The sequence below is a fragment of the Phasianus colchicus genome, chromosome 1, assembly GCF_987193195.1.
Source record: "Phasianus colchicus chromosome 1, bPhaCol1.hap1.1, whole genome shotgun sequence".
NCBI lineage: Eukaryota > Metazoa > Chordata > Aves > Galliformes > Phasianidae > Phasianus > Phasianus colchicus.
The window spans coordinates 121,799,688-121,825,352 of NC_143436.1; the positions used below are offsets into that span (position 1 = coordinate 121,799,688).

The 25,665-nt window shown below is 36.8% G+C and overlaps 1 protein-coding gene across 4 annotated transcripts in view; it reads left to right on the forward strand.

The window, feature by feature from the left end:
- Positions 1-25,665, forward strand: part of ADGRG2 (adhesion G protein-coupled receptor G2) — a 58,957-nt gene that overhangs the window by 20,951 nt on the left and 12,341 nt on the right. For 3 of the 4 annotated variants that reach the window (XM_031599346.2, XM_031599348.2, XM_031599349.2), the window contains exons 4-20: positions 8,718-8,744; positions 10,347-10,373; positions 11,983-12,027; positions 12,142-12,174; positions 13,082-13,123; positions 14,651-14,698; positions 15,300-15,367; positions 16,795-16,868; positions 17,748-17,787; positions 17,905-17,939; positions 19,582-19,664; positions 20,267-20,327; positions 20,834-21,573; positions 22,139-22,337; positions 22,649-22,805; positions 23,692-23,841; positions 24,069-24,191. In XM_031599346.2, the coding sequence (XP_031455206.2) occupies positions 8,718-8,744; positions 10,347-10,373; positions 11,983-12,027; positions 12,142-12,174; positions 13,082-13,123; positions 14,651-14,698; positions 15,300-15,367; positions 16,795-16,868; positions 17,748-17,787; positions 17,905-17,939; positions 19,582-19,664; positions 20,267-20,327; positions 20,834-21,573; positions 22,139-22,337; positions 22,649-22,805; positions 23,692-23,841; positions 24,069-24,191 (1,952 nt within the window). The remainder of the gene's footprint in view (positions 1-8,717; positions 8,745-10,346; positions 10,374-11,982; positions 12,028-12,141; positions 12,175-13,081; positions 13,124-14,650; positions 14,699-15,299; positions 15,368-16,794; positions 16,869-17,747; positions 17,788-17,904; positions 17,940-19,581; positions 19,665-20,266; positions 20,328-20,833; positions 21,574-22,138; positions 22,338-22,648; positions 22,806-23,691; positions 23,842-24,068; positions 24,192-25,665) is intronic. The other variant, XM_031599350.2, reaches the window with a different exon arrangement.

The window sequence follows — 25,665 nt, forward strand, 5'->3', positions numbered from 1 at the left end:
ATCCAACCAACGCTTTGGAATATTAGGGCTTTTTTGTTAATGTCATCTTAATTAATTCACATACCTTAAATTATGTGAATAAATGCAGAGGAAAGCATTGGTGGTCCTCATTTTGCACGTTTGTTGGGCTTGGGCTTGAATGCGTGTGAATTTTCACATCATTGCTGGCACACTATACCATTTTTAGCTTGTGTGGTCTAGATTTGTAAAGATTTCTGGAGTCTCTAATTTACTCTTGTTTCTGTAGCTGTAATATCTTCCTTTATTAATATGGCCAAATGGTTTCTAACACCTTTCTCAAAGTTCTTCTCTGACCTGAAAAAGAACCATAAAAAGCTTTAAAATAGAACAAAATAAAATTGTACTGTCAGAGAAATTGAATTTTAGTATAGTTGAGATGGAGTTAAATCGAGAAAATCTTCTTTCTAGCTTTTGCTGTCCTTTCTGCTCAGGTAAAAGAGAAATGAAATTTGGGTAGGATCCATTTTGTCAACTGTAGTAAATGGCATTACGCCCATGGCCCAGAGTTTTTAAGGTGGTTAGTTCACTCGATTTCTTAAACTGTGCTTGTGTTAGATTGTGGTGACAGTCTTGGTCTTCATCATCTCTGTCCTTTCAAACTCTACCCACCCATGTTGTGAAGACTGAAAAATATAATTTAGCTATGTAGTTTTAAAATCACTCACTGTCTGTGTGTGTTTCAAATGTTGTAGTAAGGATGTTAAAAAACAGAGTGAGCAGATTTTTTTTTTTCTGAGAAAGAAATAACCAGCCTGTGGAAGGTGAATATTTAGCATGTACCATTGTGACAGTTAAACAAAAAAAAGCACTGACAGCATCAGGCAGCTTTAATTGCTGGTGGTAGTCTCACAAGTGGATTTTTTTTCTAGAAGTTCCTCTGCCCTCCTATGTAAAAATTACCCAGTTAGTGGGGTTCTCTGCTGTGTTAGAATAGCTGTGCTTATAGCAGTAAGTCTTTGGAAAGATCTGATTTTGTATCTGCATAGAATGTAACTGGCAAAGGGCCACACTGCCTGTGTACACACAAAGGGTGAAAAGGAAGTGTTTCATTGAAGTTATAATTGTGCCGGAGGACAAGTTTATAACAAGAAGTTTGTTATAACCTGGTTGGCATTTTGTGCCCCCGTGAAGCAGCTGTTTGTAAAATGCCCTGTCAAAGATTACCAAGATTTCTGTGATTTCTCAAGATCTTTGTGCAGTGTAGCCATTGTCTAATTGGTGTCTCACAGGCAATGACTCACTCCATTAGTACGTTTAGATTGCCCTAGTGTCACATCATTAGCTTCTGTTTCTTTACCTCCTCCTTCAGGCTTTCCTTTTCTTTACTATATTCATTTTCTTTTGATTTTAGTTTTACACTAATTTCTGAGATTACCAAAATTTTGTTTAGTTGCATCTTAACCATGTTAGATCTAATAAGGACTAGAGTCCTGATTGTGTTAAGATTTACGTATGTGATTAACACTTAAAGACATGCTGAACTTGAAGGAAATTACTTTGCAGAAGTGAATGGGTATTACTTTTGCTGTAGCTAAGCATCATGTGCATCTGCAGATTTGCAAGAAAGGACCTATTCTGGCTGCTTCCCGGTTTGTGATGTGATGCCAGTGACATTTTTTGGAGTCAGGGAGCATTGCAATATATAACTTTCAGGTCTGAGTTAAAGATGCAGCTCTTGCTTCTTTCAGTAACAAGACTTTTTGGGTCCCGTCTGCTTGGTGTATCGTTTGCAAGCTGAACAGATGTAAATATTTCACATAGGCCAGACAGGTGAGACGGGGGTGTTCACTCTTCCATGTGCCAAATTCAAAGAGTAATTTGTCTTATTACTTGATTAATTATTCCTATTTAACTACAGATTTTATTGTGGACAGTTATTGTGGATGTTATAGCTTTTTCCATAATCCAAGAAAATGCAATTAGTGTTCTCTGACTTCAGAGAATACAAAGACAAAAGCTCATCTGATGTCATTTTTTGCATGGGACATTTGCAAGTCACCTGTAGTGGTAACTTGACAACTGAAGAAATTTACTGTTTAAACATTAATCATTTTAGTTACATATTAAACAGTAGCATTCTTAATTAAAATATAAATATCTAAACTGTTACACTGTGCATTTATGCAAGGAGCACAAAGATGACAGAGATGACCTTTTACAGGTTTCAAGGAATAAGTAGAATACATGATTTACAGAATAATTAGAAGTAGTGTCACTGGAACTAAAGCTCTGTCACCTCATTTGTGACATCGATGCCCTAACTTTTAGCAGAAATCCAGAGCCTATTACCTTAAGTTGCATTTTTTTGCATGAATACAATCCAGTGTTAGATAGTGACATTTTAATTTTTCTAGACTGTCTTGTCCAGTCTTCAAGATTAAGGTGTTGTCCCTTCTTTCCCTTGAATCCTTACACTCCCTATATGGGTGAACCTGCTACTAATGTTGCTGTAGGAGGTTTTCAGACTTGAGGGAACAAAGTGATTTAATATTGATGGGAAGTCATCAGTGCCCTGTGTGCACACTCAAGGTTGAGGAAAACTTCAGTGTGGGCTGTTCTGATTTGGAGATAGGAATAACCGGAGGTGTGCTTTAGACTCATGCAATCCCTTTTAAAGATTTCTTGAGTTGCGTACTCTTCTGATGGCAGAATCAGCTTTCCTAGAAAGAAAGTTGGAGTTCAAAGGCTTTACCTCTTCAGGCAGAAGATTGAAATGTAGCTGCCACTCATCCAGTCTGCATCTTAATCTGTTGACTACCAAACTTTGGTCTGTATTATTATGTTCACAAAGCAAGTTATGAAGGCTAAAGATGTAAAAAGATGTTACTTTCACCAGGGTATATATTTTTAAAGAATTATAAGGGCACAATGCTATAGAAACCTTTAGAAGCTCTTAAATAAATCTGAAGGGGGTGGGGCAAGATGTGGAATACATAACTATGGAGTGCCTGTTTGATGAGTCACATACTGCTCTACTTTGTACATATTAACAGAACGCGTGTTTGACCTCCCCTTTCTTTGCTTTCATTGCCTCAGTCTTCTTTGGTATGAATAGAAGGAGCGTTTTGGAAATCAGCCTACAAGGGAAGAGGTGTTTTGGTTCATCTCAGCCTCTGATGCACATCTCTGTACAAACAGAGCTTGACAAAACCTATATTTGTGAGCAAATTTCCATAAAAACCTGTGTAACATCGAAGCTGAGTTAAAAACAGTGCACCTGTTTTTTCTGTTAAGGATACTGGAGTGAACTGGCCAGAGGGGCAGAGCCTGATGTGAAGAAGCACATTCACTGTTTCTAGGTGTCTGTTTTTGTAAATAGAAGACTGTAAGATATTAGCACTTGATATTTTGCCATTGAAGCTACTTGGTTTTGTTCAGGAGCAGGTTCATGGGAAGTGTTTTCACTCAGCTGTTATCTTAGTAACACTGAATACAAATGGAGGGTCATTGCTACCTGGTACTGGTGACTAACAGCATACATGAGCACTGTTGCCTCTGATAACGTTTAGAAGAGGATTTGTAGAGAATTAATAACAGCCTGGAATTTACATTTGAATGTGAAATGTTTTAATTTTTAAGCTGGAAGATGATACTACGTATCCATTTGAAACATTAATTTTGTCTTTCCCATTTCTGATTGAAATCTGCCATGCGAATCACTTCCTCTGCCTGAATCAACTGAATTTTTTTAATGGAAAAACTTTCAGCACAAAGTTTGCTACCACATCTTACTTAAAAAATTTGGTTATTACTACTTTCATGGTATGTTTGTATGTATTTGTAAGTCAGAACTGATCTTCTCAGAAATAGGTGGTCTTGGTTATCTAAAGTCATTTTGTGTTATCAGCCAAGTCCTGCCCCCTGCAGAGACTATTGACTAGTCACCAAGGTGCCCCTTGGGATTCTTTCATTTGCATTCTGCTCTTGATCTCTTTGGGAGATGTGAGATGGTTGAGGGTGCCTCTTTATGAAAACATAAACTATTCTCATTTTTGGCACACTTTAAATTTAAAACAAGTGTAACTTGAGGCACTTTATTTCATATTATTTCAAAATTCTACCATCTGTACCCTGGAACCCATACGTGCACATTTTTCTGCTCATTATGTATAAAATTATAGAATGGTTTGGGTTGGAAGGGACCTTTAAGATCATCTAGTTCCAACCCCACTGTTACAGGCAGGGACACCTCCCTCTAGACCGGGTAGCTCAGAGCCCCATCCAGCATGACCTTGAATGCTTCCATGGAGGGGCATCCACAGCCTCACTGGGCAACCTGTTCCAGTGTCTCACCACTCTCACAGTAAAGAATTTCTTCCTAAGACCTAGCCTAAATCTACCTTCTTCCAGTTTAAAGCCATTTCTCCTTATCCTGTAGTCCTGTGTAGTCTGTACTTGTACTGGTTACTAGGTTTAGTATTTCCTGCCTGTTTTGTGTCTGGATCTGACTGCAACAAACTCTCTTGCATTCTCTCATCAAGGTCCCCGAGAGACATAGGGCAGCAGATGTGACCCTTTGTGCCGTTCCATCCCTGCTCCTCTGTGCAGCAGACAGGGCAGAATGGGTGTCTATGTGGAGGATCCACTTCGTGGAAGTTCAAACTTTTTTTTGCTTATCCCAAGAAAACACTCTAGTTGCTGTCTTGGGTGTGTTCAAAGGATGGTTTCTGCAAAAATTTAAAGGAGATCACGAAATATTAGGTAAAACAGTATTAGTCATCTATAACACTGTTCCCCTGAGATAGGGGAGCAAGAAACAGCTGTCAGTAGCTTAGTTCTTACAAAATGTTGTTATCTGCAGCCAGGTTCTTAGCTGCTTCTCACTCCTCCGCCCTGGAAAAAGTGATTTACTTCTGGTGGAGGGGCTGCCTGAAGACAGGTGAATCAGAGAGGGTGTTGCCTTTCCAAAAATTTAGAGTGTATTTGACTGTAAGTTAGATTGGAATTAGGGAGAAGAAAAGGATATTATCATTATTCCTACTGTAGGTGAATGTACATTGTGCATCTTTTAAGGGCTTTGTCATGTTTCTAATAATTAATGAACAAAAAGCATGTCGTGAATGACTGCCCTCGGTGTGAGAACCAGATCCCAAATCTTGCCCTTCCCATCTTGACCACTGTGTTACAAAGCTGCTTTCTCCTTTCCCTCCCTTTGGCTGAGTTGATTTTTGAATTGATTTTTTGTCTGCTGGGACAGCTTGAATGAGACATGTAGGGACTGTTCCATCCCCATAGGTTGATAGTTACAATCTCTAACGCTAAAAAATGCTGTGAGCACAAGGCTATTTTCTAGACAGCACAAAACATTAGTCTTTCTTCTGTCTAAACTTTTCATTAAGAGGTGAATTTCCTCCTCAGTTTTGAGAAGAAGCAACCCTGGTGTTAGAATTCAAGAAACGGAGGTGAGCTGTTACATGGCAATTAGAGCTGGAGCCTATAATCCAAGGGTAAATACTTATTTCCAAAAAGGACTAGGGGCTATTGGCTTGTTGTGAACATGGCCCTGAAGTGCTTCTTTCCAGGAATTGTCTACAATGCCTGACTTACAGACTCAGCTCACAGGTCCTAATGCTTACAGGTTCGGTGCTGTCAGAGCTACATTAGTTTGTGAACATCACCTTGAGTACTTTTATTAATGAATTTAGTCTCCTAGCAGACCAGAGATGCTAAAGTTATGCTGATTCCCATTATAAAAAAAGTCATTATGGGAAATAATGGTTGTTACAACACAAGAAATATTGGTTCTCAGGTAAAAGTTCTGTAGCTGTCGAATGGAGCAATAGTATGAGTTGATAACCTGGTTTCATACCACTGGAGCAGTTTCCTCTGCCTGTATGTGTATGGCTCCCAGTTTTTACTTAGCTATCTGTGTTAGAGCAGTACAAAGTTAAATGAAGACAGCAAGTGACTTGCTGCTTTCATTTTTAGAGATTTGTGTTTGTAACAGAATCTGGTGCTCACTTAATGGAGATGCTTTTTCCTGTAGAAACACCTGATTCTTGTGCAAGGGACAAGACTTTCAGTCTTTCTTGCAGGAGACGCAAAGAATAATGCTGAATAATGTTATTTTGTGTATATTTTTAAATTTTTGTTATTTTTAATGTTATTTATGTTTTAACTTTTTCCATCCTCAGCAAATGCTCCCTATTACAGAAAATGTAGGAAAGTATCCCTGCACTGTGGAATGTCTTGTTTGGGATAGACTATTTAGTGTGTTGGCGTGATGATCCTAGACCAACAGTGTTGCAGATAAAAATGCATTAAGAAAGTAAAATCAAATTCCATGCGCTTAAGGATTTTCTTGTTCTCATCTTTAGAGAGCAATCCAAGAGAAATTCATGTTCTGTTTGGTTTTGTGGCTAGCATGCCTTTTGGTGATTTTATTCTCCTTTTTACATGTCAACTTTAGGGATACTTTGGATTGGACTTCAGTTCTTCTTTGCTTCCCATGCTGCTGAATTTGTAACTACAAAGCTTTTGATGTTTTCAGAATTTGCTGTCTTCTTACTGGTTATCCTACAGTACTAAACATTCTACAGAACAGTACATTACTAAAGCTGTAATTGGACAGCTTTTCTTATCTACCTCAATATATTACTTGCACTCTCAAAATCCGCAAAGGTTGAAGGCACACAGAGGCGGGAGAAGCAGTTTGTCTATAGGGACTATGTCTGAACTGACTCTTCAAGAGTATCTGAAAATGACCTTAAGATCAGATTCTCCAGGTAGATTTTTTTTTTTAGAGGGCAGAAACTGTGTGCTGGCCTTTGCTGTGAGATGATGCATACTTCAAGAGGTGGGTTCCTTTTGAAAATTTGATTTTCTCCAGGGCTTTTTTGGTTGGAAGGAAGGGCTTTTGCATGAAGTGCTAACCATTAATTAAGACAAGACTGGTGGCTTCAATTGTCATATCCACACCTCAGTCACTGAGCCCATCTGTACATTGCATCTCTTCCTATTCCAGTGCGTCACCACCCTCTGAGCACATAACTCCTTCCTAACATCTAATATAAATCTGTGCTCTTTTAGTTTAAAGCCATCAGCATTTGTCCAACACTACGCTCCTTGATGAAGAGTCCCTCTCAATCTTTCAAGTAGGCTCCTTTAGGTACTGGTAGTCCTAGGCAGAGCTGTTCTCAATCCACTCATCATCCAGCCTGTATTCATGTTTGTGATTGACACAACCCAGATGCAGGACCTTGCACTTGACCTTGTTGAAGTCAATGAGGTTTGCACAGTCTCACCTCTCAGGCATGTCATGGTCCTTTTGGATGGTATTACTTCCTCCGATGTATTGATGACACCAGCTTGGCATCATCTGTAAACTTGCTCAGAGTGCAGTTGTTCTTTCTGCCCATGTTGCTGATGAGGATGTAAAATAGTACCTGTGCCAGTACAGACTCATGAGGATTGCCATTCGTCACTGTTCTCCACCTGGACGTGCTGTTGTCTACAACTCTCTGATTGTGACCATCCAACCAGTTCCTTATTCACAAAGTGGTCCGTCCATCAAATCTGTCTCTTCAATTTAGAGACTGTGATGTTGTGTGGGACAGGTCTATCAGAGCCATATCAGTTCTGGCAGTGTGGTCTGCCTCCTTCTTGTTTAGGTGCTCTTTGGTAGTGTGGCTGTAGGGAGTGTGAGCATCTACGTAATGTAGATGTACTCTCAAAGTATGTTCTGTGCACTTGATGAATGAGTTCGGAATATAGCATTTCTGTCTTACCCACCTTTCCCACTCCCTGCTTTCTTTATTTCTTTGCTTCTTACTGTGTTAGAAAAAACTCATTTCGTGAATAATGCACCAGCGTTTTATTTCCCCATATTTTACAAAAAAAATGGCTTTATCAAAGCACGGTTGTGCATAGCATTTTTGGTTGCTGGTATTTGCTTTACTTTGTTTTTACACTGGAAGTGGAAAGGCAGTGGGAAAACTCACAGACTAATCTGTGACTTCCATAAATACAGAAGCGATAAACCAAGTAAAAAAAGAAAAAAAAAAGAAAAAAAGAAAAGAAATGGGTACAAAGGAGTTGTCACGCCAGCTTGAATTTAAGTGAAAGATTTTGTTTAATGATAGGACGTTAGCAGGTTCCCAAATGTGAAAAAGTGCATCCCTAAGGTAAGAATGAACTAGGAAGTAGATGAGTGGTGTCACAGAAGAATGTGGTATTTTCACTTTCTTATCTTTCTCTGACATTTAGAAGTTTCCGTTTTAGAGGCTCCTCTCAACAGGGGCTAAGCCTAATGAGAGCAGATTAAACACATGATCTGTCCTGAGATGTTTTTCTCTGTGTTCCCTCTGTTCTGAGCAGGAAAATTTTATCTTCCAAATAGAATGATAGGAGACAGCTGAGGAATTTTATTTCTCCTTCTGCAACTTGAAGACCTGCTTAACTAAGTAAAAATATTCGCTAATGATTTAACTGTTTACTGTTAGGACCAAACTGTAATTTGAAAGTCTGGCCATGGAATCTTTAGGAGAATTAATATGTTAAATGCCTTCTGCTTTGATTTGGCAGTGTTGGGTTTCTTAAGTTACCTTTTATTCTTTTTTTTTTTGTCATTGGTTTGTGTGTGTGTGTTTGTTTGTTTGTTGAGGAGAGACATATATTCTTTTTTAATTTAATTTGCTTTCTGTTGCAAAATTCTCTAGTCTTTTCTGTCACCTAATTGTTTCTATTTTTTTTGTCAGTTACAGAAGAAACCACCAGACCTGCAGGTGAGCATTGATTTATAAGAAGAAAACCAGAGGCGTTAGTTACGCTGATTGAAGGAAGGTGAAATACCAACCTATCTAGTAGGCCTGTTTCAGTTTCAGCAAATTCGTTTTTCAGTTCTAGTGTAAAAAAAATTTCAAGTACTATCCAAACAATTTACTTGCACAAAATGAAGGTTTTGACATCACAACATGTTCTTTCAAAAGCGTAGCAGCTTATCGAAAGTGCTTGTGTTAAAAAATGTATCTCTGTGTGTAAATATACGTAAAAAATTATTTCCTAGAAAGCTGTATGAATGTTCTGTGCCTTTTTTTTTTTTTTTTAACCTCATTATTCTGATATTTTAGGAAGTGTTGCCACTGTTACTTTTTAATTCATGAAGATACTTAATAATACTTAAATATTTGCAAATTGGTTATCCAGATAATCCTTTTATTTATTTTGTATTTAATCGTGCAGACAGCATCAGTATATTTCCAGAAAAAATGAACATAGAATCAGTGCAATTCTCCTTCCATTGCAGAGGTTGTATTTAAATTCATTCTTTGGAAAGAGGTGATTACTAGTTTTCAGGAAGGCAAAATAGTCTGAGTAAGGAATCACCTGTGTGATTTGCATCTCAGAAGCTCCTTGTTTGCTATGTTAAACAAGAAAATCTGTTTTTCTGAAGAGACTTTCATTGTCTCTGATTTAACTCTTCCACAATAATAGGAAAGGCTTTACAGTATAAATAGTGTACTGTAATTATATTATATATAGGGCAACTTTTGAGTTTGGGGACAAAATGTTGAAATAATTGTCTTCTTTGAAAGTAGCGTTGCATATCTGTAGCCAGCTGTTCTTCATATTTCTGTGACAACTCTGGTTTTAGTTTCCTATGGCACTCTCAGAAATTACTCAGTGAATGAAAGAGCTTTGAAGTCGTGCATCAGAGATCAAATTACTTAATTTCTTTTTGATCCAAATGTTCTCTCTGACAAGATCAAACATTTAGTAGCTAGTTGCTATAGTTTGCTATATAAATAATTGTCTGACTCCTGTCAAGATCAGAGGTTCAAACTTGGAACAAATTAACGTTTTGTGATGCTACTTTTTTCAGAATTGAAAGGAAAACGATTGTGTATGGGATGAATTCTAAATAGCAGGTCTCAGTGTTGTTGTGTGATGTCTGAGAAGGGTTCTTAATAACCCATGTGCAGCATTATATGTTTGATTCCCATTACCAGAATTAGCAACACGCTCAGGGTAGGCATGTGGTTTTTCGGCTAGCTGTATTTTTTTGTGCCCCCTTGGACAACAATATTTGTTTTCTTAACCTTACACAATGCAAACCGTCCAGTATTTATTGAAAAGAAATAATTTTTAGTTGAATTTTATTTAAACTTCAAATGCATATGAGTTTGTTTTGTCGGAGATTTTTACATCTATCCTTTTTCCAGCCTGGATTTGTTCTGACGAGCAGGTGTTGCCCTCTTCTGGTGAACACAATTAACTTTTGGGAATATGAGGAAAGGCTGCTGAGAATGGTTATGTATGTATCTGATTTACTGTATCTGTTTGCTAATCTGTGTTTCCTGCTGTTTTTTTTTTCTCTGCACATTCAGAAGCATCAATTGCAACAGCCACTTCTGGTAAGAAAATCAAGACTTTACTGATTACTACTACAGTGTCTATTATTTCCTATTAGATAAATCTCATCCTGCTTTTATCTGGGGTAATGCAGAAAAATAGCAGTGCAAATGAAGTCCAACATGTAGTGTTTTCTTCTTTATTATTACTTTTTTCTTTTTTTTTTTCTACTTTGTATTGAAATAGCAGCCCTTTTTGGATTACTCAGGATTTTTGTCAGTGATGATTGGGGTTAGGGTAGATGAAAGTTGCTTGATGAAAAGCCTTTTGTCCAGTGAACAGTTGCAGAGATGGCCGAGGGGGAACACTGTAATGAGTAAAGCTCCCATATGTCTCTTCCCACTCTAGAAGATGTGTGTATGTCATTTAACTTTCAGGACCAGAGGTGGTGAACATCATCATGACAACATTTTGGAAAGGAAAATATTGTGCAATATAACAAAGACTATAGATAAATGGGAACAGTCCATTACATTTTTCCTTGAAGTATGCTGACATATTGTGCTCTAGAGAAAAGAAACAATAGACACAAACACATGTGCTTTTTTACTTTTACAGATACAATCATTTTCTAGCAATGATTCATCTTTAACAACTACAGCCAATTCAGTATTTGTAGTATCAATCTGAATAATGCAGATAAAGTCAATATTTAGTTTTCACTTCGATTCCTCATGTTTTGGCTGCTTTTTTACTTGCTGTTGTCTTCAGGACTGTCACTTAAGAACTAAATATACTTAGTTTTTATTCTGGTATGGAATTAACAGAGCACATCTGAAAAGTCTTGGAATGGCTAATCCAGTAGAAATAAATAGAGAAGCTTCCTTTCTCCTTCCAAGCAGATAGCTTTTTTTTTCCTTGATGCACAGCTATCTCTCTATGCAGAGAGATAGTTATCTTCTTCTTTTTTTTTTTTTTTTTTTTATACTTAAGATATTGATTCTAGCAATGGCAATGATGCTTTTAGCAAAGAAGTTCGGAAAGCATAATTTTCAGCTGTTATGAAACAACTCTGTTTTTAAAAAGTCACTTAGTTGTCTTACTGGAGTGATCAAAGTGATCCTTGAACCACTTTACATTCCTGCACTGACATTTAAAATCTGCTTTCTAAGCACATCGTGAACAATCATTAAATTTTCTTCTGTTCTCCTGATTTCTTCTTCCTCCCTCCTTTCCCTTTTCCTGTTCACTTAAAAATATTTATCACCTCACTCTAGTGTATTTATATATGGTTTCTGCAAAAATAGCTTCCTTGGAGACAGTTTTCCCAGTGTGTCATCCCTGCTGCTGAGTGTTACAAGTTCATGGGGGAACTCAGCCTTTGGGCTGAGGAATTAGATACACAAGACTGATCTGCTTCTTCCAAAAGAATGAAGCCAATAAAAGGAAGTTATCTCAAGGAACTCTGTTACCAGCTTTTTGCGTTCATATACTTACTCAACTGGTCAAATTAATGTCAGCTGTTTGTAATGGGACAAAAGTTGTTCCTAAAAGGCAATTTAGATCTTTAAAATTCAGTTCCTTGTGGAAGTGTTGCATGCTGCTTCTTTCTCCAGAATACACAGAAATAAAATACCACATTAATATCTTTTTTCTTTTCTTTTTTTCCAGAATCCTCTATTGTTACTTTTATCACCTATCCTATTAGTCCCTCAGGCAAGATTTTATTACTGTTACTCTTATTTAGATTTAGTTAGATTTTTTTTTAGATTTTTAGTTGTTCAGATTTTTATTTTATTGTTTTTAATGCCACTGACTTTTCTTCTTCAGACATGACTTCAGATGATACTGCAGAAAGCACAGGTGAGAATTAGCACAAGGGCAGTCACATCTGAAGGGAAGTGTGTTGCATTCATGAAAGCTTGCTTTTTAATATTTTATTTTTAATTGAGCCTTGTTTAGTCCAAATTCTGTTCTTAAACTGTCTTAAAATACAGACTGGAAACAATTGCATTTTAAGTCTCCATGAGTGCTAGGGTTTCAAAATGCATTGTATTAACTGAAAGCTGTTAAATTTTTTTTTTTTATGCAGAATGTTGCATTGTATACAGAAGCCCAAAATAGGCATCTTTATTTTAAGCAGGTGTAGAAGTGTTTGGTACATCTGTAGATGGAATGTTTTTTATACTTCATGATAGTATTTGAAGTATTTTACAGAACTCAAATCTCTACAGGATTCCTTAAAAACACTTAAATTATTTATGTTCTTGCAATGAGTTGCCAAATACAATCAGTAAGTTTCCATCAGGAGAATTCACTGCACCTTATTTCCTAATCTGTCCATTTGAAGACAAGTAGATTCATCCTTTATCAGCACAGGTGTCTGCGTGTCTGTATCTGAGCAAGATAGCCTGCTATTTATCATAGTTGATGGAGAGAAATACATTTTTAGAACATGAGCACTGAAATACCCACATAGAACAGGCCAAATGGAAATCTTAAAAGCACCACTTTTGCAACTGGAAATAATATGGAGGCTAGAGTAACTGGCTCAGATGGGGACAGAAAAATCTGATTGGGTGGATCTCACTCAGATGTTTTTTCATGTACCATGCAGAAAATAACTGAATTCCCTTATGAATAGTCATGTATTTTACACTTCTGGGAAGACAGACTAAAGCGGAAACTCAGAATTGTTTTTATCACTCATATTTCATGATCTTTTTAAAATAAAAATGTGAAAACTGAATTTTATTTTTCTTTTAAACAGAAACTCCTGACACCACTGGCTACTACTCCACTGTAACACCAGGTAGGATTCATACATCACCACTGACACTCTTCTTTGCTTCTTAGAATTACTTGTGCTTGCCTAGACACCCACACATAGAAAAGTTTGGTTACTGTATCAGAACAGCAATGTGAAGAGTCACGAAGATGTAAGAAATTTTCAGGACCTATGTGTTCTATTAACAAAAAACGTTCATCATGCTTTTAGGTAGGTGGGAGCAATCTGAACCCAGGCATGATGTTCTCAGGGCAGATCCAGTCTGTAGGGGTGTGCTGAATTAAGCTGGAACATATTTACACTGAGACAGAGTAAGTGATAGAATAGTTGACTTGGAGCCATACCAACGAGTATAGTTTGACTGTATGAAGCTGGCCTGCAAGAGGTTTGCAGCCATGTTATTCTATGATCTTTGGAGGCTGGAAGCAATAGCAATTTTTGATCGCTCTTTTACCTCCAGGTACCTTAATTACTTTGTGCATTTTGGTGGCTTGTAGAGATACTAATCAAGGCTAGGTGGCACACAAATAAGTGGTTGTAAACAAAATCAAGTTGACCTTGCTGCTTATTTTTTGTGGTGCTTGTTTTGTGTGTTGGATTTTTATAAATGTTACTGTCTTTCATGTAATTAATTTTGTCAAATTTATTTATTTGTGAACATTTTATTTCTTTGTGCATTTTTTTAGTAAAAGTGTTGATACAGTTTTCATTACTGCTTCACTGACAGCTCCCAGCACAAAATTGAAGGCAAATTTACATTGTTACTAATTTTTTTCTAATGTTTTGCATATTGCATGCTGCTCACAATCCATACCTTCTGATGGCTGATTGTTGATGGTGATAAAACTGATGAATATTAAGTTATAATAAGCAAGTATTTGAGCCACAGGAATGGTAAAAGTGAAAAGGGAAAGAAAATTTTTTCATCTCATTTATGACTAGATAATGATAACAGCAGAGAAAACAGCATTTGTTTTCTGTTTATGGAGCCAGTCTATATTCTTAATCTAAAATACAGTACTTACATCTGGAAAGTTGCAGTGAGAGTTCAGAACTTGACTGTCTTGGTTGTATTCATTGGAGAGAATTGCTAAAATTAATTGTGGAAAATAACAACAGAAAATTATTAAAAAGCAGATGTGCATTCCTACTAGAATACACTCTTACCTATATATTAGTAACTTAAGTATGTTGCATATTGTCATACATACAACTGTGTATGGTTACCAAATTGACTTAAAAAAAAAAACAAACGACCAAACAACAACAACAAAAACCAACCAGAGAACACTTGTACGTAGATCTGTGGAAACAGTTACAAAAAATTACTCAGACTTAATTAATGAAAGCCAGCATGTCTCACTTTCAATACTGGGTCTTAGATAATGTCATGGTGAGTGCCCGAGAGAAGTGTAGCCAAGGTAGTGTGTGTAATGTAAGGAACTTTACGTTTAAAACAGGAAGCAAGGAAATGATTGCAAATGTGTTTGTCAGTACTGGGTTTAAGTTTGGCTCTTTTACTCATTAGATTTTTTTCCCTCCAAAATATAGCTGGAGAAACCATTTTATGCAATGTATCATCTGTCTGTAATTATTCAGGTCAGTGATTTTCCTTTCTTATAAAAATCATGCCAAACTGTTTTCTGTGCAATGAGGCAATCTTTAATTGCAATATAGAAGCTAACTCTGCAATAAATTGTCTTGCTAATTTAGAGAGATTGCATGCAGCTTTAGAAAAAAAATTAAAATATGCTCTTTAATTTAAAAATACTATTCAGTATGTAGATTTTTGATCCTTGATTTCTTATCAAAGTATGTGCAACTGATTATAAGAATTACAGAACTGAGAAAAGAATAAAACAGTATGCTATTAGTGTCTGTCTTATTGAATGTAATTCTGTATCAGGAACAGACATTGAAATACTGTTTAGAGTTATTACTGTAAGACCTCAAGAAACTCAAAAAATACAGAGAACAGTGAAGTTATGTATAAGCCTAGCTTATTTATGGAAACAGTGAGAGAAGAGATAGAAGAACAACTGCAAAAACAGTGAATGTTCAGAAAAGATATTTTAAGTGTTCTTATTTCCTGTGCATTCTAACACAAGACTGTGTTGTTGGTTTTTTTTAGTTCTCAAGTTATTTTACATCACAAAGTTATGTTTTTATTTTCTTACACCTTTTTTCGTTTTGGTTTTAGTGTTCTATGTGGGCAAGATAGAACTTCATCCAAGAGAAGAAAGTAACACACCACTAAATATAGAAGTAGTAAGTGTTCTCTCTTGCAAAACTTTTTTAAAAGGAAGGCTGAAATCAGTTTCTTTGTCTGTGCCTAAAACGCATAAGATGCATAATACCATAATGTGATTCTTATTATGGTACTTACGGTTTAATTTATGTACAGCAATACTCTCTCTTAAAATTTAGACACACAACACTTGTTTATAAGTGTAAGAAAGTAAACTTACTATAGCAGGGCCTTTATTCTCTATTTAACCACTGAAAAGAGGGAGGTAACCCTGGGAAGTATGGAGAGAGGTCTGAACTGCCTAGCTACAAATCTAAATTCTTTGGCGATGAATGGGAAAGCTAGCATCATTAGATATTGACAGCTTGAGCATAAATTAGGTTAGATTGCACTCTGAAACTAATCCAGGTTAAGACACTCTGAAATAGGGCATCATTCTATGTGGCAGGTTAAGAATATTTGATTGTTGTGGACGGGAAACAAAGGGGCCATGAGCTTGTTAACAGCTCCTTGTACCTTTTTCTTATACATCTGTATCTACACTCAGTCTGTGATTTTACGTGTCCATCTTTGCAAGCCTGACAGTTGTCAGCAGTCACCACAGAGACCCACTGCAACTCAGTTGAGCATTGAGTTTGGACAGGGGTAGGCCCCAGTATCCCAAAAGCAAGAGTCTCATCTATGTTGTATTCTGTTTCCATAGTGATAACGTCTACTGAAATCCTGCTGTATTGAACATTATGCCTACAGCTCTTAGAAAAAGTAGATTCCTGTCTCTGGAAGCTATTTTACTTTTTAGCAGAATATTTCTATGGTAATGTGAATACCATAAATGTTAGATGATGTTTTCATCAAGATGCTCTCTGCTTTAAATGTAGAAATAACAGGTAATGGTGGAAAACAGAGTGTAAGAATGCAGTTCTATAAAGGACTTTTAGATCAACCTTTGTACTCTCTCCAGCCTAGAGGCAAGATCAGATATATTTAAATCTCATTTAACATGTGTTTCACCTCAGTTCTTGGCTCTAACTCCCAGGATTCTACTGGGAGACTAGTTTTGTTACTTACAGCATTTATGTAGCTTGTCCAATTGCTGCATTATCACTGTAGTTGAAAGTTTGTTCTCAGTTTCTGGTCTAAGATTGCTATTTCAGATTAAGCCAACTTCCTGTTTTTCCAGCGTGATGTGTGGTGAGGTCACTATTCTCTTTCCTTTATCTTTCACAAGTTAAATCCTTAAATTAGGTATATCCTAGATGAAGCAATTCCTTAAACTGTGACCACACAGGCATGATAAATATAAGCTGAAGTGTATTCATGAGAAAGGATGCTGATTTTCTTTGGGCTTTTCAAATGTTTCTGTTTAAATGAGTGAGGCGAATATAAGTTTCTTCGAATGCTAAAGTTCACTTGTTTTATTTAGCATTGGTATCTTTCTTTCTAACAGATTAATAACAAAACTGTTGACAATCAAGTTTCAGGCTTTATTCCAATTCCAGCCTCAACCCTACAAGAACTGAGGTAAACTTGAATAAAGATTGAAATCTTTGCCATATTTCAAAAACATTAAGACCTTTCATGTAATTAGCAGACTCTTCACTTTGCATTTTTTGCATTATATGATGATTAAGACAATAATAATAGTAATGATACCTGAGAATGTGAACTGTGGATAATTGAGTATGTCAATTTGACTGTTGCTCTTCATGAATAAATGGTTGTCATAATTTCAAAACTTTACTTTGTCTCTTTAGGAAATTTTACTAAGAGAATTTTCATGGCTCTAGGTTTTTCTGATTCATGGAGTCACATCAATATTTATTTCACTATAACTTTTTCTTTCACAATCTTTCTAAGATTTGCAATTTCCTCTTTCCAGAGACATCTAAGTCTTTGTATAGGTTGTGTCCCATAGCTGTGATTTTGCTTACCTTTTTGCATGCTTAATATTCATGTCTTTACTGCTATTCCAAAAACTCCCTTTGTAAATCAAGACCTTGTTGTGTGTTTTGTTTTGTTTGTTTGTTTGTTTTTTGTAGAAAGCCATAACTCCCACTGATTTGCTTTCAGTGGCTTTCAGTGTGAGTTCAGAATTTTGTTCTAAATGCTAGCCTGCCAAAAGGCAATATTAAGATCTATCTTTTGCTCTTTTAAATAGGTTGTAAGTATGTGGATTGATGTTAAAATTTGCGGTGCCAGTTTTAAATGTAGTTTGCAAAGTGTCTAATAAAAGGCATTTTTTTTACATGTTCAATCCTTTTAAAGTGTTTGTACAATATTAGAACTGTTGTAGTTTTTAAAAGTTTTTTTTTTTCCCTTGGTAATTGCTTGTTCATTTCATATTACTGCTGTAACTGTCTTTAAAACAGTCCTCCATAATTGTAACTTTTTATGTTATAGAATATCAGAGCTCAACAAAACCTTGCAAAAAATGAGTGAGGTAAGATTACTAATTGTTTTTACTGTTTGGAATACTTTTTTCCATCTGTTTATTATAGTGTCATACGTCACGTTTTCTCCTGACAAAACAATTTTATTCTATTTTTCCTTGTTATAGTCATCCGTTTTGGAATGCAGTTCAGAAAACCAGAGGTTTGTTGTTATATTTTTTTTTATTTCATATATTTAGTAGCTAATACATATTTAAGAGCCTGTGATGTATCAAATGTGAAAGGCTGTGTAACAGGAGAAAAATTATCTAGGAAGTCGAGTCCGAGAAACAGGCTGGACAAATATAAGCAGGCTAATGAGGAAAGAAATTCTGATCCCATTAGTCTTATTAATGATTTCCTTTATTTGTTTACCAAACTTCTTTGCTTTTCATTAATCTTCTGTTGAAACACAGACTTACCTGCCATGTTTCTCCTTCGTCTTTAAATTAGCTGAGTCACACAGCTTCTTAGTCACTAAGTCTTTTTGAGGAAATTACTTCAAACATCATGGAAGCATTAAGTTTGGAAAAGATCTCTATAATCATCTAGTTGAACTGTCCACTTAACACCAGTATTACCCACTAAACCATGACCATGTTCCTAAGTACCACATCTATATGTTTCTTGAACACCTCCAAGCACAGCGATTCTACCACCTCCCTGGGCATCCTGTGCCACTGCCTCACCACTCTTTCTGTGAAGAAATTTTCCGAATTCCCATCCTGATCTTCTCCTGGCACAACTTGAGGCCGTCACCTCTTGTCCAATAGCTGTTGTCTGGAAGAAGAGGCTGATCCCCACTTTGTCTCAGCCTCCTTTCAGATACTAGTTCTTATCCCAAGTTGTTCTTTGGCTTGGGAAGCCAGTCATGCTCAGGACTGGACAAGCCTGAGAAGATATTTCAGAGTCTGGAAGCCATGGAGTATCAAAATGGAAAGGCTGCTCTACACAGATGATCCTGGAAACCTTAAAATGCAGATAATCTCTGTCAACTTACTTAATTGCTACTCACAGCTAAACTGATGATGCTTTAAACAGATTGGCTTAAAAACAGTGTATTCTGAAACAAAATCTGGAACTTCCAATATACTTGAATTTGAGGATTTATCTTTCTGGTTTTGGATCAAACAAAAATGAAAATCCCCAAATAATAGGGGACAGAAAGTCAAATGATACTTCTGTGTCATACACTGATAGTAGTTAGATACTCCATGTTCTTGTTAGCTGGAAAGAAATTTTGCTTCATTTTTGTGTTCCCTTTTTGTTCACCGATGTGTTTCAGCTGCTGAGGGAGAATTCTGATTGTACGTTTGCTAGTTTAGATAGGGTTTCATGTAACTGAACATTAAATGTAAAAAAATGTAGTTCTCTGTTTGAGTCATTTAAGCTCTTTTTTTTTTTTTTTTTTTTTTTTTTTAAACACTAGGTTTCCATAGGCAAGGATACACTAAGAGCCATCTAGGATATTTTCTAGTTCCTCTCTGGAGTTTCTCTGCAGTAACAAAGGAGATTGTTACTATCTTGACAAAATTACTAATTCTTTAGTGGCTAACATTGATTAGAGGGGATCACATTTAAGAATCGACAGAATCTGTGGAGGAATAAGGAAATAAGCTGCTATAAATGGATGTATTGCACTTTGTTTTAACCTGACGTTGCGTTCCACGTGCTTTGGAAAGATCCCCAGGTTTGAAAAAAGCTAGGAAAAAAATGCTTTCTCTGATTTATTATTTGTCATTAGATTCATGTATTGCAATGACATAATTATTTCTCGAATCTAAGGCTTTTTCTTCTCGTTATAGTACACACTGCAATTTCATAATAAAGCTGGATAAGAAAGAGAATATAAGCAGTTTAGAAGAGAAAGAAGAAATAGACAAAATTCGTAAGTTATGCTTTAAAAAATCTCATCAGGTTAACTGTCATGTTTTTACAGCTGACTGCCAAGTACCTTAAAAAAAAAAAAAAAAACTCTTAATTTTAAATTAAAATAATTTCTAATAACATAAATGCATAAAAAATGCAGACTTTCTGATTTTGGGAGGGCAAGGAGTGGGAGAGATGTATATGAAAGTTTTGGTGTTTTTTTTTTTTTACATATAAAGTTGCTGACTACGTTAAAGCATTTTGGATTTTGAAAGTATTATCTGTAACATTACTTGAAAACACAAATGCATTTCTCAAACTTTTTAATGTAGCTCAGTTTTCTTAGTTGTATTTTGATAGTATGGAGTGGCTCGTGCTTTTTTTTCCTCTCTGTTTCAAAGCATACAGCTTTGCATTCTGGTTTCTCTAAAAAGAGAAGTCTGAACTTCTGAGGCATTGAGCAAAAAACTCAAAACTAATTATTCAAAATGCACTATTGTTAAAAAAAAAAAACAAAAAAAAAAAACCCTGTAAAATGTACCCTTGCTTGAATAATCTGTTTAATGGTATAAGCAGTTACGCTTCATGGCAAACTATGTTAATGCTTCTTTGTCATTTCAGAACAGTGCTGTTGTTCATCACTGAAGTATTGTTCCTTGACTGCTGAAGAATTAAAGATGTAGTAAGTATAAATGCAAACAGATTGGCATGCTTATTCCCTTATCTATGTAATGGATAAGTAGAATGAACTTCTGTGTTGCAATATAATAGCTAGGAAAGGATTCCATGAGCACAAGCTGACAGACGTCTTCCTGTACAGTTTCGTTCTCTTTCCTTCCTTTCTCTCCTCCTCCTCTCTTTTTTTTTTCTTCCTTTTTTTTTTTTCCCGTGGTGCCAGTAGCTTTTGAGTTCAGAATTATGTCACCTCCAAAGAAGACAAAATGAAATGGTTTTGTGTGGGCTTAATAGTGAACAACTATAGCAAAATAGAATGCATGAGGCCTCAAAAAGTTACAGAAGTACTATTTGTCACTAGGGCATGAGACATCTGACCTGATGAATTTCAAAATATGCACTATTACTAATATGCCCACATCATTCATATATATTCCTCTATTATAGCTAATTTTCTTTAAAATATAAATGATGTTAAATTTAACATGTACTTTTGTGCTTTTTTTTTAACAGTACTATAGAATTGCCGCCTCATCCCATATGGGTTCCGTCTTCTCATTCTCTTCCTCCTCATAAAAAGTCTGCTATCTCTTCCCTCAAATCTAGTGCTTTTCTTTCCCCCACTGTGGTTTCTGCAAAACGAACGCCCACAATTAGACCACTGATCCCCCCATTCACAGAAAATTCATTTTCTGAAACCTTCTCCACATCTTCCACTGCAAATCCTCTCTCTGAAACCTTTACCACTGCGACTTCTTTGTCTTCCACTACTGATACCACTACATATTCCTCTACTGAGTCTTTTGCTCAACAAATCATGGCAACTTTTCCCTCCATAGCTTCTAATAGATCTGTCACTACAATTCTCTCTTCCACGCCTGCAACAAAATCTATCTCTAATGTTGCTCTCTCAATTAAATCTGATGCTACATACATTAGCAAACCTATCACAATCATTTCTCCTGCTGTAAATTTCACTAAACCTTCTGCAGTTTCCCCTTCTGAGCTTCCTCCCAAATCTCCAATAGCAATTCCACCTTTTGAAACTACCACCAGCTCTGCTGCACAAATTCCTCTTGCTACAGACTCAACCCAACCTATTTCTGATAACAAGAACGTTACTATAGCACCTATTCTTCCCCTTACTCCTTTCTCAGTAACCCCTACTGTTAGTCCTGTCAAACATTCTGTCTCAGTATCTCATCCTCATTCTACTGCTGATGGCCGTGGTAGCCTGCCTAACGGAAGCACAGGTAAACATGACAAATAAAGAGTATCTTTTAATTTGAATTCCATATACTGAATTTGCTTTCAGTTTTTTTAAACAAGATTTTGGTTGTGTCTTAGCTATCATCTTCCAATTACCGTGACAAGCCTGACACAACTTTCAAAATCTCTATACTCATTTTAAAACATGTTCTGATGCCTCTGGCTATGATGAGTGGTACCTCACGCTACAATATTTTGTTAACTGTTGAAGTTAGGTTTTCTGGTTTTCTCCTGATTTCCTTCTTCTTGCAGGCACCCAGTAGCTAAAAATTCTAAATAATAATTGTTTAGCATCACTTACGGTGATTTTATAATCAATATAAAGTATAGTCAGTGCTGACTATTTGAAGCCTTGCTCTATATTTTCCTAAGACTCTTGGGTATTGCTATCTGCAAAGTAGCTGTTAGGGAGAAAAAAGGCTCTGTTTCATTAACATGCTTGTATTTGTGGTAAGCTTTTTCATTCAAGAGAACTGTTGTAATTTTTCTGCTTACTTCATTTCATAAGCACAGTACTTACAAAAATGCACAACTTTTCTGTTGTCACAGGAAAGATACTGTCAGCTACCACATACACTACTTCCATATATACTACCATTAATGTTACCACAGCTGAGCAAATTGTATCCAAAATAGAGAAAGATTTAGCAGCTGGAAAAGTAGAGTCAAAAGATGTAGAACGGATGGTGAGTGAGGTTAGCAGTGTTCTGACAGCTTCTCAACAATTACCACCCCAAATTTCTAACAGGTAAGTCCATCTGGCAATAGATTAAAGGTGTTTTGTATTGACTGTCCTGATAAGTTACCATCAGCATGTTTCATTTTTTAATAATCTTAATCAAAAAGAACGTTTCTTGATCCTTAACTTACTGACACAGAAAAGGACTATTATTATAATGTTACTTGCTGCACTGTAATATAATGCTATGAAAAAAACATTTTTGTGTTCAAACCACGGTAAGTGAGAAGAGTAAGCTGCATTTTACATTGTGTTTCGATTGCTGCTCCATAATCACAACTTTGTGCTTGGTAATACTAAGCATCTCTTTTTCTTAACAGAATTATAAAAGTAGTGGATTATATTGGCTTAAAACTGAACTTTTCAACAATGTCTGCTGATTTTTCCTCCCCATCTTTGGCTCTGGCAGTTGTCAAAACTGATAGCATCCGCTCCAACCAAATGTCTTTTGCTGTCCAGGATTCATCTGATCTTCAGGTAGGACACTGATAATTCTAAACTTTATGAAATTTCATAAGTTCATGCTGAAAGTGTTTGTGTTCTAATATTTATAACATCTCTTTTATTTTGCATTTATGTCACAAGTTCAGGATCTTTTATTCAGGTTATTTTCAGAGAAAAAAAGACTTTGCTTTTTGAAATCTTTCAGAATTTTTTCTTTAATTTTCTTTTATGGGCTAAATAAGCAACAGAGTTAGCAGAAACTGACTTCTGGCTAAGAAGCTGTTAGAGGGCAAGTGAGAATACCAGAGTGCTTGGATTTTGTCACAAGAACCCAGAATCATGAGTCATTTAATCACCTACCCTGACTGTGCTAAAATTTGTCAAGGAGTGTTGTCACATTTGTTAGAAGATTAATTGCAGGAAATTATCAGTGCCAGGAAAGAACTTACTACATTGCTTGAGTAATGACATTCATACAGTTGTCACTCATGAGTAGTTGGTCTTGCCAAGAAAAAAAGTGCTTAGAAAGTTTGGATATGCTTTCTCTCACTCAAAACCTTTTGTTCAGGTTAAGGAAGTTCTGATTTGGACAGTACAACCCTTGGAGGCTTAAATGAGGAAAGATGGAAAGTTGTGGACAAATACTGGCATGCTGTGTCCTCTCTGAGAATGAAATAGCTTAAGTTAGCATAAGCCATTAATAGTACTGAAACTGTTCTGCGGTACTGAAGTTGCACTACTTTCAGGCCTGCAGATGCTTTTTATTCCTTTGAGCAGAAGAGAAATGAGAGAGCAGCAGTGTGTTCCTGACAGTGATTTGAGAAATGCTTATTTCAGAGTTCTAAACTGGATTTAAGGCATAATTTAATTTTTTCTTTAGTGACAGAAATGAGGCATAGTTCTTGCATTTATTTTTCAGATCTCTCTTGGCCCTAATGCAGTTCATGACTTAAATAATCTTGGATCAATTACACTTCCTTCATCATTGCTCACCAACTTACCTCCTGAAGAGCTGGACTTGGCTTCTAGAATTATTTTCAATTTCTTTAAAAAGACTACTGTGTTCCAGGTACCTTTTTGATCCTCTGTTTGTAAGAGTTTAAATTCAATGCTAGAGCAAAAATAAAATCTGATCTGACTTGTTTTTTGGCCATAAAATATTTTTAAAAATTTCCTTATTTAAAGAGAAATTATTTTTGTCCAATACTCACTTCAGATAATACCTGAACTTGTGTAAACTGTACTCTACTGTTGTTTTCTTTAATTTTAAAATCTGATTCTTCTTCGTTGTTCTAGGATCTGTCCTTGAAGAATGCATCTTTAATCAGCAGTGTTATATCATCAAGTGTTGCTAACCTCACAATTAGCAATCTGAAGGCAAATGTGACTGTTACTTTACAGAACATCAGACCTAATCAGGTATGATTTGTTTTGGCTGACAGAATTTGCTTTTGTTGCGTCATTGGAGTTGTTGTAGAAGGAATATTGTACTAGGAACACAGATCAGTTGGTTCTGCTTTTACTAGCATGGACATTTCATTTCCAGCTAGACTTTCAAAATCTCTCATCTTCACTTATTTATTGTTTATATTAATTTTTGTTCCCAAATGATTTGATGTAATTTTGTTCTGCTGATCAGCTCTGAAGTTTTGATCCTTTCTACCTGCCCTTCTGTTTTATTTTACAAACCTGCAAGAGGTCCAGAACGCTCCTGGAATGCATTGATGATAACTTTCTGGTCCAGGTATTGGACAGACCGACCAGAGGTGAAGCACTGCTGGACCTGCTGCTCACCAATGCAGAGGAAATCATTAAAGGCGTTAAGGTTGGATGCAGCCTGGGCTGCAGTGACCACAACCTGGTCGAGTTCGTGATCTCGAGGGATGTGGGCCTGGCAAAGAGTGGCATCAGGACCCTGAACTTTGGAAGAGCGAATTTTAAGCTGTTCAATGTACTGAGATCCCCTGGGATGCTGTCTTTAAAAACAAACATGTTGAGGAGAGCTGGCTACTCTTCAAGGATGCCTTCCTGAGAGCACAAGAGCTCTCCGGCCCTCTGAATAAGAAAGTGGGCAGAGGAAGTAGGAAACCGGCATGGCTCAGCAAGGGCCTGCTGGACACGCTGAGGGTGAAGAAAGGTGCGTACAAGCTCTGGAAACAAGGGTGTGTCACCTGGGAAGAATACACCTGGGATGCTGTCTGGACTTGCAGACCTGGAATCAGGAAAGCCAAGGTACTGGCAGAACTGAACTTGGTGAGGTGAAAAACAATAGGAAGACTTTCTACAGGTACATTGGCCAGAAGAGACAGACCAAAGCGAGTGTACCTCCTTTGGTAAATGTAAAAGGAGAACTGGCTTCAACGGATGAAGAGAAGGCTGAGGTACTGAATGAGTTCTTTGCCTCGGTCTTCACTGGCAGATAGGATTCCAGTATTTCTCACAACCCTGAGCCCTGCATCCCTAAACCTCTAGCTGGGAACCAGGGCACGGTAAATCTCCCCCCCACTGTAAGGGCCTCATGAGACTGAATGTGTACATGTCTATGGGGCCGGATGGTGTGCATCCCAGGGTTCTGAAGGAGCTGGCTGCGGTCGTGGCTGTCAGGTGAGGTCCCGGATGACTGGAGGAAGGGTCATGTCACTCCCATTTACAAGAAAGGGAGCAAGGAGGACCCGGGGAATACAGGCTGGTGAGTCTCATCTCTGTGCCTGGGAAGATCATGGAACAGATCCTCAGAATGGCATGCTTGATCACATGAGAAATGAGCGTGTGATCCAAGACAGACAGCACAGCTTCACCAAGGGAAGGTCATGCTTGACCAATCTGGTGGCCTTCTATTATGGAGTGATGGCATTGGTGGACAAGTGAAAGGCAACCGAAGACATTTACCTGG